This window comes from Labeo rohita, chromosome 24 (assembly GCF_022985175.1).
Source record: "Labeo rohita strain BAU-BD-2019 chromosome 24, IGBB_LRoh.1.0, whole genome shotgun sequence".
Taxonomy (NCBI): domain Eukaryota; kingdom Metazoa; phylum Chordata; class Actinopteri; order Cypriniformes; family Cyprinidae; genus Labeo; species Labeo rohita.
In genome coordinates, this window is record NC_066892.1 from 21,609,621 (window position 1) to 21,625,987 (window position 16,367).

The 16,367-nt window shown below is 39.4% G+C and overlaps 1 protein-coding gene across 1 annotated transcript in view; it reads left to right on the top strand.

Moving 5' to 3' along the window:
- mppe1 (metallophosphoesterase 1) overlaps positions 1–16,367 on the top strand; it is a gene marked incomplete at its 5' end in the record, with an annotated part of 78,305 nt that overhangs the window by 51,338 nt on the left and 10,600 nt on the right. Inside the window, 3 exons of the mRNA XM_051098898.1 lie at positions 11,029–11,097; positions 11,267–11,389; positions 12,320–12,460. Of these exons, the coding sequence (XP_050954855.1) occupies positions 11,029–11,097; positions 11,267–11,389; positions 12,320–12,460 (333 nt within the window). The remainder of the gene's footprint in view (positions 1–11,028; positions 11,098–11,266; positions 11,390–12,319; positions 12,461–16,367) is intronic.

Genomic DNA, 16,367 nt, shown 5'->3' on the forward strand with positions numbered 1-16,367 from the left:
AACACCAATAATATTAATGTCAGGTGGGCAATTAGCCTGGTGTTTAATCTGCAAGTTAATTGCTTGCACCTGAGCAAGTTTATAATGGTATACTCCATGGCTTAATTTGTGCCAGATCCGGATCCGGCACCTCATTTTGGCCAATTTGATTTTGGCGTGCATATGATACACAAGTTTAGCGTGCATATAATACACAGTTTTCGTGTGCGTATGATACACAATTTTTGGTGTGCATTTGATAAGCGACGTCTTAGCGTGAAATTGATATGCATACGCACCTACCCCACACCCTTAATCCTAACCATTCCGTATCATATGCATGCCAAAGTAAATTTCGCCCTATAAATAGTATGGCAAATAGAAACAGAAACACGTAGTATTGATATGCACGTTCATAAGATCGTGTTGAAGCGGAAAGCTGCAGGAATGAGTAAAACTATGCGATACATACAATCCTCCACCGAAATTCAGGACCTGATTAAATAGTCTATAACTCTATTATACAGACATTTTGTGAAACAAATATACATAACTTTTCCAAAACTTTTCTAGGCTTGGAAATTCCTGTTGAACATTTCATGCTTTTCCAAGTTTTTCATGAGTGTACAAACCCTAATAAAAGCAACTGAAGCACGCTGTCAATCACTTCAGCTGGTCCACCAATGTGATTGCGCAGATGTTCAGTTACCTGTCCCACCTCTAATCACATGCCGGATCCATTACCCCATTTTATTCCGGGACCTCACAATTTACAATTTACAGTTTACAAATGAACCACTGGTATACTCTAAGGGGCTGATCAACAGTGTTGGGGAAAGTTACTTTTAAAAGTAATGCATTACAATTTTGCATTACTCCCTAAAAAAAAATAACTAATTACGTTACTTATTTACTTTTTTATGGAAAGTAATGTGTTACATTACTTTTGCGTTACTTTTTAAATCTGGGCAGGGCTTGCTTCTTTGTTTTTATTTATAAAAAATTCTAATTTTGGCAAACGTAAAAGCTCTTTCACACCAAAAGTGAAATGAATTTACCTCAAGCTGAAAGAAAAAATATAAAGCACAAATGTTAGTTTATTTAAAGTAAATTTTGCTTATGCATATTGTTCAGTTGGATCATCGAAGGTCAGCAGCAAAGACACTGGTTAATAAAACAGGATTGTAAAGTATGTTTGAATTATTTAACATATTTAATTATTGTAGGTTTGTGTCATATTCTGAGTTTGCATTTCACTGTTTTTATTCATTTGGAGGAATACTGAATCTGTTTTTGTGAGTGAGATGAATTAATGCATGTTCACATTTAGTCTAGACTCTAGAACTACAGTAACATCATGGTTACTTCAGATTTCCGAACAAGAGATTTGTCAATCATTAAATGGGGAAAAAAGTAACTGGCGTTACATATTTGAAAAAGTAACTCAGATATTTCCTTAGAAATTCAAAAGTAATGTGTTACTTTACTAGTGACTTGAAAAAAGTAATCTGATTTTGTAACTCGCATTACTTTTAAATTATATTTTTACTTTAATGATGAAGATTATAATGTGTACATGTAGCTCATAAAAGTTAAACTTAATTTAATTTATTTTCCAGGGTGTAATGTGACAAAAGATAAAGGTTTTCACAGGGTATAATTTGCACTGTAAACGTCAAGCCAAAACAAATGAATTTAAAACCGAAATTGAAGACTATCTCTCTCAGTCTGCATGAATCCAAATGTTTCCATATTCATGATGTTTCTAGATGCTACAATATTGTTTATTAGCCTATGTAAACAATAGACTTTGCATTTCCATTGGCATTATCGATGTAAAACAATATCCTTCACATTGGCTAAATCAGCAGTGGTCACTTTAAACGGCACAAACTGTACTACGGACAATTTAAATTGAGTAGTATAACTTATGTTTATTTAACTGTATTTTATTTTGATAATGAACAGGCTGCGATGTCAAGTTAGCAAAAATATGTTGTGTGTGCTTGTGAGGCACAGGTACGATCACTGTTTTTTCCCGTTTGTTACTCCATAATTTATTGTCGATGCTAGTTAGTCATACAGTTAGAAGCAAGACATGATCCAAAACTACAGAGCTTTTGCAAAATAAAGGAAACCACTTTCTGCCTTGTTTTCTCTTCTGTGAACTTTGGATCGCGTTGAATGAACAGAAACTTCACTTTTTTTTTTCTTTAGTTTTGTTAATCTGTTAATGATTTTAAATGTATTTTGTGTATAGGCCTATATATTCCTTTTTATGTATATAGTTTTATTCTGTTTTGCGTGGTGCGTGATGTGAATCCGTGTTCTACACTGTCCTGCAGTTTTTGCTGGTTTCAAAACTAGGGCTGCAACAAATGATTATTAGAATGATTAATTGACTAATCATTGATTATTTTACTGATTAAATATTAAATATAATTAAATATATTTGGCACACAAAATAAGCTTGCAGATAGAAAAACTCTTATTCACCATTTAATTAGCTATATGAAAAAGTAACTGAATGACACATCATTCTGCTAAACATCTCCTTTTGTAAGTAATATGGATAAGAAACAAAATAAAGGTAAGTGATAAGATACTTTATTTTCGGATGAAGTATTTTATTCACAACATAATCTCTCTTAAAATACCTTAAAGGGTTATGATAATCAAAACAATCTTGAGCTAGATTAAGCATTAATCTCTGCAAACCAAACTATCACTTTATGCAAAAAAAATGTTTCCCCACTAATAAAAAGACTTTATAATTAGATAGCACTACACTGGAGAGCTGCTTTATAACAGAAAATAAAGTTGTAATTCTAACTAAAAGTGACACTGACTCTGGTTTTTCATGTTTAATATTGTAAAGCTGCTTGATGTATGGGTATCTGTTGCATTAATTACTATATTATAAATAAACGTGTTGTGACTGGACTTTACTGGATACCAAACTGCAGAGCTTGTGCTCTGCAGCCACATCTCTTTAAGCATGTCTTTAATGCCACTTTCATACTGCTCTCAGTTTTTGTTGTGTTTATTTTGTTACTGAGAGGGAAACACGCAGTATATATTTACATACTCATCCAAATGCTGCTCAGGTTCGGCTGCTCAGTGCTCTGAAGCACTGAGTCTCTCTTCTTCTCTTGAATTGCATCCAGGGGGGCTGAATTACAGTCATGCGCTACAGTGGCACAGTGGTCAAACCACATTATTGCAGGCTCTTACAGGTCATATGAGATAAAACTACTCGACAACAAAAATATTTGAATGTGATGAATTTACACCTGCGCGCGGGCATTTCACTCGTTGGATGCGCTAGCAGCACGTTTGCGTTGGCAATACTATTTGAAATTGTGACTGGTTGACTGCAAAATTAAAATATTAAATGAAACAGTAAAATAACATTATTAATGGGTTAATGGCCATTATAAATGTTCTATTTTGTTTGGAACTATTACATTTTAAACTTAAATAGTTTCTGTTTTTAGTTATGTTCCTGTCAAATTTTTGTTTGTTTCGTTTTCATTCCTTAAACTGGTTCAGAGCCCTGATTGAAGCATGCAGTTTCAAAATGATTACTTTAAAACAGATCCTTTCGCACATCCCTTGGTTTATTATAGTGGGCATAAAAGATGCTTTTACATTTAGATAAGTCATCATAAGCAGTTTCTGACGTTTGTATTCAAGAAAATGGCATATTAATTTAATATCTTGCTCTGTTCCTGGCCCAGTGGACATTTACAAAATGTGTGGATGCCTTTCTTTGAAAATACAGGTGGAGTCAATGAAAAAATGTGAACTTGCCCCACACAGGAGCACTTACAAGCAATTCTCAGCTGTCTTCTATTTTTATGACTGGGGAGATCTCCTAAGGACCTTTCAGAAAGCTTTCAGCCTGATGACTGTGGTTGGCTGTATGCTTGTTAGAACTGCTTCATTTTATGCACCTGCTTCAGCTTTGGGTGAAGCTTCATATTGCACACAGTTTTTGGCATACGGGACACATGCTTCACAGTGATTTACAGATGTCTTAGCACAGTAGCCCACAGTGCTCTGTTTCAAAAAGTGTGATGATGGGGCATGTTTTCAGATAGAAAACTGTAAGGACAGGTGCATCAAACATGAGCAGGGGAACCGTGTGTGATTGCAGACCGAGTTTTGTCATCTAGTTGGATGCAGAGAAAGTATGGTATATAACTGTCTTAAACTACAAGCAGTTCGTCTAGCACTTGTGCGTTTGATCAAGTATTCATGTGCATTCGTTTGGAAGTACATGTTCTCATTCACACAGACAACACAGTGGTGGTAAGCGTAAATAAATCCCAGTCATTTCAGAAGCTCACGCGCCGCCATCTTCTATGGGCCGATTGACATTGTCTGTCAATGGAGACTACACCCCCAAACAGTTACGACAATTTGAACATATTCAGGAAAGTGGAGGTGGATCTGTTTGCTTCTGCAAATTGCCTGATTCTACTGATTGCCCTATTGTTCTCTTTGAAGATCTAGTCCCCTCTAGAGTGGATGTGCTCAAAAATCAGAGTGGGTCCACAAAATGTGCATTTCCCCCAAAATATTACATTTGATTGTCGAAAAGTACAAAAAATAACCCTAAAAGCTGTGGGTTTCTTGTACATTGTGAGTGCTTTGATATCATGCCAGCAGATGGAAGTACATGTGATAGATATGAACATCTGATGTTCTGATTGAACATCTCTCCAAAAATGTCACTGCACATCAATTCTACATACTGTGATTGGTCTGCTAGAACCCCTCTCACCATATGTATTTGAGTTTTGTGTGTGTTTATGTGCACTTTAATATATAACTTATTTAAAATAAAACAAATCAAAGAACAAGTGGCTTATCATTTAGTATATTATACTTCATAGTATAATGTCACTTAGTTGTCCACGACAAACAGTGTTGTTCTGCCGTGGTACAAGTCCTTGTGGAGAATGAAAGAATGCCATCTTCTCCTGTTCTGTTGTTGTCTCTTTTTTGTAGTTTTAAATAATGATTTGATGACTTGATATTTATTTACACAGCTTGATGCTTGTGGACACTGCAAACTAGCAGTCTGCACATCGACGCGAACAACGTTGCAGAAGCATAAATGACAATCGACACACAGCCTGCGGCATAGAGGGTATGGCGTAGGTCTGATGCAGAAGTATCAATCGATCATAGGTGTCACCCTCGAATTCCTATTGTTCTTTACACCAGCAGTGGTTTTTATACCATCCCAGAGATGGCAGAAACTAAATTATTATCCACCAGCCTCTCAGTCTTATCCTTTTTTCACCTTCACAATCTTGTCAGAAATTATATTGTCCACACAGTAAGAGACATAACAACAGACAACGTCAGTGACAATAAAGCTCGACTTGACTTGACTTGACTTGAGGCTGCAGCGATGTGCACTAGGGAAAAGCTTGGGGGTTCTGCCAGGGGAATCTCCACGGGCTTCTCATTACTCCCATGCTTTGTGTCCTCAGGTTGAACTTCCAGATGGGATGGTTTTGAGAGCTCATCTCAGAGCAAGTTCAGTCTCTTGTTCAGGGCTCGCAAAGATGATGAGCAGTCTGTCGCATCTTTGCCCGCAAAATGCTGCCACCTGGTGGGGCTACCTGGGACTTCTGACCAGGGCCTGTGAAGTTTCTTTGGTGTCATTGTTGAAGAATTTGCACCGCAGTTACAAATCAGTGTGAATCAGTTCGACAGGCAGTTTGCAAAAGTAAGTTCAGTGGCATTCTCTTTACCTCAGTATGAGGTGAGAGTGCTGCAGCTCTTCGAGCGGAGGTCGCAACCCTTCTGGCGAAGGGTGTGATATAGTCTGCCCCCCCAACCGAGATGAAGAAAGGGTTTTACAGCCATTATTTAATTGTACCCAAGAAGGGTGGGGGCTCAGACCAATCTTGAGGGTTTGAGGGACCTGTGGGTTTTGAACTGGGCCCTTCACAAGCTTATGTTCAAAATCTTGACCCTTTAAACACATGCTAACATGTGTCCTGCACCAGTATTGGTTTGCGGCAGTAGACCTGAAGGATGCATACTTTCATGTCTCTGTCCTTCAAAGGCCGTTCCTTCAGTTTGCCCTCAAAAGTAGGCATATCAGTACAGGGTGCTTTGCTTCAGGCTGTCCCTATCTCCTCGTATCTTTACGGAGGCTGCCCTTGCCCCTCTCAGGGAAGTGGGCATTCACATTCTCAATTACCTCGGCGAATGGATCATCCTAGCTCATTTGCTAGAATTGGTTTGCACTCACAGAGATGTGGTCCTCGACCACCTAGCCCAGCTGGCACTTCGGGGCAACTGGGGAAAAAAGCAAACTCTTCCCTTTGCCCAGTGGGGCAAATCTCTTTTGTCAGTGTGGAACTGGACTTGGTCACTATGACAGCATGCTTCTCAGAGGCTCGTGCTTAGTCAGTGATAAATTGCTTGAAATCTCTCAGGCACAAAATAGCGGTCACTCTCAAACATTTTCAGAGGGTCCTGCAAAATATGGTGTCCTCAGCTGCAGTCACACTGCTGGGACTAATGCATATGAGACCGGTTCAGCACTGGCTTCATTCCCAAGTGCCGAGATGGGCATGATATCACACATTTAGAAGGGACAGGTGTCCAGATGCATTGTTGTTCCAACAGATGCTTCCAAGACAGGCTGAACAAGACAGTGCTGTATGCAATGAGTGTGCAGCTTCTGGGGTCTGGATGGGCTTCCGGCTGCAGTGGCATGTCAAGTGCTTAGAGCTGCTGATGGTGCTTTTGGCCCTGAGGAGGTTTTGACCATTAATCTGAGGCAAGTATGTTTTAGTCTGGACGACACAGTGACAACGCAGTGATGGTTACATAAATAACTGGCAAATGAGAGAACTGAAATTTATGTAAACACAAGAGAGGGACTAATAACATAATTGACACAGGTGAACTGAATTAAAACATAATCAAAGAAACGCAGAAAACAAGGTCAAAGTAATTAAACTAAAGAGGAAAACAAAAACAAACAACAACAACAAAATAAGACCCTAAAGAGTCATATCAACTGGGCATTTGATGATCTCTTTAAGGTGCAGACACACATTTTTTCTAGCTCTAGGTAGCACTATAACCAGGCAGGTTTTTTTTTTTTTTATCGGATTCATCAGTTTGAATGATGAACACTTAGAACCAGTTCAGTTGTAGTTTTATGATTAATTTTCAAAGAAGCAAAACAAATCTTATACATCATAGTAAAACATTTAAATTAAGACACACTTATGTAGTGTTGCAATATAAATTAAAAAAAGGCAAACTCTTCCCAAAGGCACTGATTTTAAGATCAGTCAGTGCAAGTTTCTTTCCGTCAATAAAGTCAAAATCACAAGAATACAGTGTGAGAATGTTTTTTAGCAATATGAAATTAATTGTAGTATTTTGAGAATAAGTGGTATATTGTGTGAATAAGGTTAATTAATTTGAAAATTTGACCACTTATTCTGCCCAAAAAAAATAATAGTAATAATAATAAATTAATAAATTAATAATAATAATAATAAATAATGTCTGTGGTGTCCAGTGGTAATAAAACGGTTCTAAAGATTGAAGTGGACTCAAACTCTTAACTTAAAGTTTAACTTTAGTTTTGTCCTCAGCAAGTGAAATGCATGCTCAATCAAGTTGAAATCAGAAGATTGGCCATTCATCTGGCTGCTTCTGTCTTCCGTCACATCGTCAATAAACACCAGTAACCCAGTGCCACTGGAAGTAAGCAATGCTCATGCCATCACACTGCTCCACCATGTTCCACAGATGATGTTGCATTCTTTGGATCACAAGCTGTTTTAAACCTTATCCATACTTCTTTCTTCCCGTCATTCTGGTACAGGTTGATCTTAATTTCAGCCATCCACACAGAGCAGCAGCTTCCACATACAAATGGCACACTTAGAATCAACTCCGGACCTTTAACCTGCTTAATTAATGTAGAAAAAATGAAGGAATAGCCCACAACTGTCCATGAAACAGCTTTTGAGTCAATTACTTATGGTCCCTTGAAAAAGGAGGGAGGTACATATTAAAGAGCTGTAATTCCTTAACCTTTCATCCAATTATGATGAGATGACCTTTAAATTAATGCTCAGAGTGTGCACTTTAAGCCCATAGTCAATATAAAACTGTAACTTGAAAATGTTTAGGTCAAAAACTAAAATAATAAAAAATGTGTCAGTGTCCAAATATATATGGACCTGACTGTATATTGTTATCTTTTTCTGAGGTAAACAATTGAAAGGTGATATTTCATATCTTCAAGTCCATTCATAATTTGTAGACACAATAATGTTCTTATTGCTTTTTTTTTAAATGTTAAATACATGATACATGAATAATAAAAGTGTTACGTGCAGAGCTGGACGAACGAGACGAGAAACGAGATACGATACAAACAAATAACAATTTAATATAAATCTTCGTAGGAACAGGCAGGAACAGGCAGGAACACAACGATACATCCACACACTTCCAAATAACGTTAAGGACCGACAGCAAACTCAAAACACAAGCAGATTTATAAAGGGTGAGACTAATTACAAACACAGGTGTAGGGGATGACGGTAATGAGGGTTAAACCAAAACAGACAGATCGATGGGGGGAGACAATGGGAGAAACCAAAAGACATAAACAGACATAAATGTGACATTACGCCCCCTCCGAATAGGCGCGTCTCGCGCCGTACAACATACAAAAAAAAAAAAACAAGAGAGTAGGTGGGCGGTTCAGGAGGCCATGGCCGGACAGACAGTTCAAATAAACATGACATTGTCCAGAGGGGTGACGAAGGTGGAAGGAGCCAAGGAGGTAACAGGAGGGACCCGGAGCAGGAGAAGCAGAGAGAGACCCAGACCGCAGCCATGATGTCGACCCACGGTGGAGCCGACGGAGGGAGGAGCCATGGTGGAGGAAGGGCTGATGACTCCAGGGGGCCGACTGACGGAGGTGGAGCCGCTGGTGGAGGAGCCCGAGGCGGAGACGGAGAGCCGAAGATCCAGGGCGACACTGAGGATCCGAAGGGCCAAGGCGGAGCCCTAGGCTCTGGCGACCAAGGCGTAGGCGGAGATCCGGAGGTCTGCGGCGGAGCCGGAGCGACAGAGGATGGAGGCTGTGCCGAAGGGAGGGAGGAGTCCTTAGGAGCCGGTGGGACGGAGTGACGAGGCGCAGCCGGAGGAACAGAGTCCTGAGGTGACGGAGGGATGACGACCGACCAGGGCGGAGCCGAAAAGACGAGGGAGCCCGGTGGAGCTGGTGGACCGACGAACGACGATGGAGATGAGGGCACTGAGAGCCGTGGTGGAGCCGCAGGGTCGGAGGGCCAAGGCGGAGTTCTGGGGCCAGTTGCATAAAAGGTTAAGACTAGTCTTAAAAGTAAGCCAGCTATTTTTTTTCTTTAAAGCTGGTCGTCATTATTTAAATTCTGTTACATAAAAATGTAGATTAGTCTAAGTTGAATCCAAAAAATAAGACTGATTACCCTTTGGCTAACTGCTAGCTGGTCAAACTAGCTCTTAAGACACTGTCTTAACATAGAGGCTAAGTTTATGCAACTGGCCCCTGGACTCTGAGGCTGGAGGCGGAGATGAGGGATCCTCCAGCCCTGACACCGATGGAAGCTGGCAGACCCGCGGCGAGCCCACTGCACAGGTGGTGGGCTGAGGGTGAGCAGAGGGGCTGTCAGGGGACAGTGGTGACTAGACAGACGCTGACATAGGCAGAAGAGGGAGGGTGGGTGGGAATTCCAGACAGGCAGGTTGATCAAAACAGGTGGATAATTCAGTAAAGAAGTCTATTAAATCCCCAGAGTTATTTTCTAGAACTTCAGAAGAGAAGTCAATCAAGTCCCCAGAGTTGTTCTCCAGCTCACCCCCAGCAGTGTTGCAGTGGGCAGGGCTCTCCATAGCCCTCACTTGCTCCATCTTGCACTCCCCCGTCGTGGTAGTTGTAACCGGCTCTCGCACCTGATCGGACATGTAGGGCTCTGGCTCTGTGGCGATCTTTGACTCGTGGCTCTGGCTCGTCATCCGCAGTGGGCTCGGGCTCAAACTCTGCATGTCGGGGTGCTGGTTGGCTGGGCTCTGGGTCTTGAGTGGGGCTGGTGTCATCCTCCGCAGTCAACGAAGATCTACAGGACATCAGCACCCACTCGATGTAGTCGGCGAAGCTCTCTCGTGGACCCTCCCCGGACAGCTGCGCTTTGGTGGCGATGTTCAGTCCTGCACGGTAGAATGTGCAAAGGCTGCTGTCCGGGTAGTGTGTGAGTGGTACGAGGTGGACGAAGTCTCTTGTGTGGTCCACGAGAGAGCGATTCCCCTGCTCCAGGAGAAGGAGGAAGACGGTGGGGTTATCCATAACAAAGTAACGAAAAACAAACACTGAGAAAAAAACGGAAAAATAAAGCAGGGAAACGCCGGGGAAAAACTGTTTTGGTCGGTCCTTCTGTTACGTGTAGTGCTGGATGGACGAGACGAGAAACGAGATACTATACAAACAAATAACAATTTAATATAAATCTTCGTAGGAACAGGCAGGAACAGAACGAGACATCCACACACTTTGAAATAACGTTAAGGACCGACAGCAAACTCAAAACACAAGCAGACTTATAAAGGGTGAGACTAATTACAAACACAGGTGTAGGGGATGACGGTAATGAGGGTTAAACCAAAACAGACAGATTGACGGGGGGAGACAATGGGAGAAACCAAAAGACATAAACAGACATAAATGTGACAAAAAGGTTGGACACAAATATTTAGTATGGCATTGCTACAACTTATTATCACAATTTTGAATTTATTTTAAAAATATTATGACTTAAATCTCATAACCTTTTATTCATTTATTTAATGTATTTATTTATTTATTTCCAAAACACTGTCATAATTTTGACACCAACAATCAGCATGCATAAACTGTTTCATAACTATCGTTTTAATGGTGTGATGCATAAATTAACTGACTATGTTGTGGTTGACTTCTTGTTTTTTTTTTTTTTACTCTGTTAGGGTGCACAGCATTATGGCCAGTGCAAGAACACAGAGAGTTTTGCCCCAGCTGCACCTATTTTGCTACAGGTGAGACTGTATGTGTATTTCTGTGTCTGTCATAGTAACTAAATGCATTTTTTGTTGTACACATGTAGCTTGAAGTAAAGGTAGTATTTTATGGTATTTACTATAAATGTATTGTTTTAGAAATTGCAGTAATATTTTATTTACTCTAAAAATTTATTGTTGATCCTAGCATTACCCTCTGTATAGAGCGAGTGATGCCATGTGTACAGGTGTAGACGCAGCCCCTCTGGATGAACGGTACCAGCTATTTCAGGAGCGTTATGATGTTATATCTAAGAATGCCTCAAAAAAGGTAATACAAGATGCTCAGTAAAAACAAACACAAGCAGTTTTAGACTATATTACTTTTAAAAGTAATGTGCTGCATTATGATATTACTCCTGACTACACCGCACAATGAGTCTATTTACTGTGTCTACACTGTTGATCATAATGAAAAGTTTTGTGAATGTTTAGAACTTAGTAAACTGGATATGGTGATGTGACATTAACAACCAGATTAGCTACTTTTAAAGGGTTACTCCACCCCAAAATGAAAATTTTGTCATTAATCACTTACCCCCATGTCGTTTCAAACCCGTAAAAGCTTTGTTCGTCTTCGGAACACAAGTTATTATTATAAGATATTTTTATTCAACAATTCGTCTCCTCCACGTCAGTGTAGCGCCATTTTGGAAAGTATCCGCCAGACGCAAACTGCGTACGCCGAATGCGCTGTTTTCGTTTACATCAAAGAGTAAATATACATAGAAAATGTATCCGTGTAGCGCGGCTGACATAGAACAGCTTACTTTTGACAGTGGTATTTACCTGGCAGTCAATGTGACAGTCACAAACCTCCAGGTTTTCATCCAAAATATCTTTAAATTATGTTCCGAAGACAAACGAGCTTTACGGGTTTGAAGTGATTAAGTGATTAATAACAAAATTTTCATTTTGGGGTGGAGTAACTCTTTAATCAAGGGGCGCTGTATGCTCAGCCTCAGATGGCATTTCCATCAACCATCTGATGCATATTGCTTACACAAAATTCTTTTCAAAATCAAATGCTTTATCTGATTGTTTGAGATACAGTTTATGGGAGTTATGGGAGAAAAAAAAAAAAAATATATATATATATATATATATTAAGATTTCTGTTGATTTGAGGGACTTAGTACTGAGTACACTCTATATCAATATATGAACATTAAAAGCTGATTAAAATCTTCCCCAATAACAGCTCTTGTGGTGGTTCAAGCCTCGCCTAATTCTGAGTGGCCACACTCACCATGGCTGTGAGGTACTGCATGAAAACCTCTACCCTGAGATCAGTGTCCCATCCTTCAGCTGGAGAAACCGAAACAACCCGAGCTTCATCCTGGTAATTAAAGCCTGAGATTTGTTCACCCTCATATTGTTTCTGAGCTGTGTTTCTTTCTTCTATGGAATGCAAATGAGAAATTTTGTAAAATGGTCATATTGCACTTATTTCATATAATGACCAGAGGCTTTCAAGCTCCAAGAAAGACATAGAACAATTAAAATATTAATATTAAAGTCCATATGACTTGTATGGTAGCAGCCAAGAAACATCAATAATTAATCAGTAATTCAATTAATCCAAACATGACCATATCAAGACCCAAAGTAGTGTACCAAACAGACAGTTGTATTCTTTACAAGAGACACCTAGGGAGTATTCCAGAAAGTGTTAAACATTATATAACATTAAACAAATTGTTACTTCCATTTGATTTAGAATTAGTTCAGTCAACTCGGTTTAGATTATGCATGTCCATAGTGAAAAACATTCTCAACAGAGTCATCATAGAAATAGATGTGCAAAGTTCAAATTTACTTAGGTGAGCAAAAATTGACTGTGAGCAAGAAAGTTTAACCATTGTGTTTGCATATTTATGTTAAGGTGAGCTATAAAAATGAAAACTTTAACCAACACGTTTCCTCCTTTTCATATGCAGAAACAGTTTCACATTATACTTCCCAATGTCAAGCATTATTGTTGGGTAGCAAATACAACAAATGTATTAAATGGCTTCAGACTCTAAAGGATAAGTAAATCCAAGCCTAATTCTTGTTCTTCATTATCCATTTCTGCCCTTGTTTTGTCAAAAATTGTGGCAAATGCTTTTAAGATTCCGGTTTAGTTCAGAGAATGTTTTGGTTATTCTGTATGTAGTTGTATATGCAACAGTTATCTTATTCATTTCAGCTCAGTTAGATCCATACTTGACAAAATTGTACAGATTAGGTTTTCTCAGGTTTAGAAATCTATTTAGAGGACATTTCATACAATGACTGCACTTTACGCAAAATTATTAAGTTCAAATGTATTTTTAGGTCTGTCATTTCATTCTTATTGAGTTGACATGAAGAAGAGTTGAATAAGTGAAAATACACAGTGGGAGAAATAAGTATTCAGCACATCAACATTTTTTAAATTAAACAGTTGCAATGCAGCAATTCCCATGCAATTTTGACCAGATATTGGTATTAACACAAGAAATCTACACAGATAAAGAAATAATATTACAATCCATAAAAAAGTAATGTGCAATAAAGTGGAATGACACAGGAAAAAAGTATTGAACAAGCTAAAAAAAATGCAGTGTGGCAATGCAAGGATAGACAGCAGCTGCTTCTTCTTTGATCCCTAGCTGGCACATTTTGGATCATTTCCACAGACTGTACGCTGCTGTAGGTGCTAATGGTTGCTGGATTTTATTTACAAGATGCTTCCAACCCTGAGGGTTCATGGCCATGGACCTAGCTTTATCGAGGTTGAGACGCTGTTTTCACAAATCCTTTTCAACCTGTTTATTCCATATTTTCTTTGGTGCTGTTCGTTGTACTTTTGTACTTGTCAATTTCACCAGAGAAGTTTGTATGGTAACCTGCTATCTGCCATGTACGATAGATGATGAACGATGGCCAATGATCCATCTGTAGACAAAACTTTTGTCTTATCCACGTTGATCTTAAGTCCATACAACTGCGCGATGCGGGCGATTTCACAAAGGATGTCTTTGGCCTCAGCATCGTCATCAGCCAATGTGGCACTGTCATCAGTAAACATTAAATCTGTTATAAAGTGGTCCTTGTCATACTGGACTCCACACCTGTTTTGGAATGCTTTTTTTCATTATGGCATCCATCACAATGTTAAAGAGGAAAGGAGAAACCACGTCTCCCTGACAGATCCCAGTTTGAATATTAAATGCCTCCAAGAGCTCATTTTGGATCTGCACTTGACTGGATGATTTTTCATAATTTGCCTGAAGAAACCAGAAACCTTCGAATTCAATTAAATCTCCAGAGCTTTCCATAAGGCAGGCCAGTGAGTACAATCAAATGCGGATCAAAAGTCAATAAATACGATAACCTTTCGTTTCCCACAGTGTATTCTTTCTTCCATTAATCGATGGATAGTAAGGATTTGATCACAACATCCGCAATTTGGCCAAAATCCTGCCCATTCTTCTCTGCTTGTCTGTTTGCGATACCTAGACAGTCTTCAGATCTACAGATCTTCATAAAAATTTTACCTCTGATGGAAAGCAGGCTAATGTCAATATCTTTCATGGTTGACAGACTTTATTCTTTTATGCTCCTCTACCATATCCAAGCATGCATCAGATATCCAGGGTTGTGTTCGATGGCAGATTTGTGGGCAAAAAGCCATAGCACAGTCCTTGATTGCCTCTGAGATCCCTTCTTCTTCAATGTTGACATCTGCTTGTTCAGCGAATGTTGCAAAGCGATTTGAAAGTGCAAGTTGTGCCTCTTTGTAAATAGGATTCAACAGGAATTTCCAATTCAACTTAGTTGATGGACGTGATGTATATTTAGCGCATCAAACTCTGAGTTTGAACACAGAGTGTACCAGGTAGTGGTCTAATCTGCAGTCGGGACCACTCAGTACCAATGTGGGCATTGAAGTCATCAATGGAACAGAGTCCAGCGTTTGTTGGAGTTGGTTGTAGAAGTCGTCCTTGGCTGAGTTTGAACTGGTCTCAGTTGGTGCATAAACAGAAATAATGTAAGATCTGATGGTGCTGTTGACGGTGAGGACTGCCAGACAGTCTGATACCGGCTGAAATGTGATTGCACTTTGTCATTCGTCTATCCACCATAAACCCAACACCAGTGTGCAGGACTGAACTGATTTTGATTTTTCATTGAATTTATTATTTTTTTACATGTCTACTCAAGTGAGGACTTTAATTTTGAAAAGCAGTCAAAGACTCCTGTTAGTTCAGGAAGCAAGAAGTTTTAAGTAGTACTGCAGTGAATCAGCAGAATGCTGTAGCTAGCTTGAGTGAGGCTCATTCTAAAATATTATCTTTGTTTGCTTCTGTTAGAAGCAATGTCTGTGAGTACACAATGTTAAACGTATGATACATATAAGAATGTTATTTTGATATAATTGTCATGATGTATATTTTCTTAGTTTAATTGTTTTCTCAATTCAATATTTAGTAATTGTATTTTGTACATTTTTACAGTTTCACAGTTGAATCATAAACCTCAGAAATGACTTGATGTCTCCAGCGAAGTTTTTTGAGTCACTGTTTAACTTACTGGATAGTTAGATGCCAGAGAAGTCTAATAAGGCCAGTATAGTGAAAAGACATTGATACAACAGACTGAGAAGGACGCTCAAGAATTGTGTGTAATCAAGATTTATACATTCTAGTGACTTTAACACATCAATCTGATTTTCCTGCATATGATCAAGCCTCACATAAGCATGGCAGAAGGTCAGACAGATCTGGCAGATCTTAAAAGCACAGGGGAAGATGTGCATTCCGTCAGCACACGTTCTCCTAAAGCATCCAGTCGTTCTTCGGGAGGATCATCACTCAAGTGCCAGCATAGTTCTTTTCAAGGCAAAGGCGAAAGCAGAAGCTGCACAAGCCAGAGCAGCATATGTTAAAAGAGAAATAGAATTAAAAGTTGAACAGGCACGTCTTCAAGCTACATTAGTGGCGTTGCAGGAGGAGAAAGAAAAGGATGCTTTAGCAGAAGCTCATATGACCTCGCAAAGTATCTAGCTCGTACAGAGCTTGTGACAGCAGGGCTAACTTACTTTGATGACAAACCCATTAACAACTGGGCATGGAAAACATCTTTCTGTGGTGCTATATCTAGTCTGGATCTCTTAATTAAATACCTGGGTAGGGAATCTTCTGAGCATGCAAGGAGACTGAAAGCTGTTCACATCAGAAACCCATCAGCTGCACTGATAATGACATGGCAGAGACTTGAGG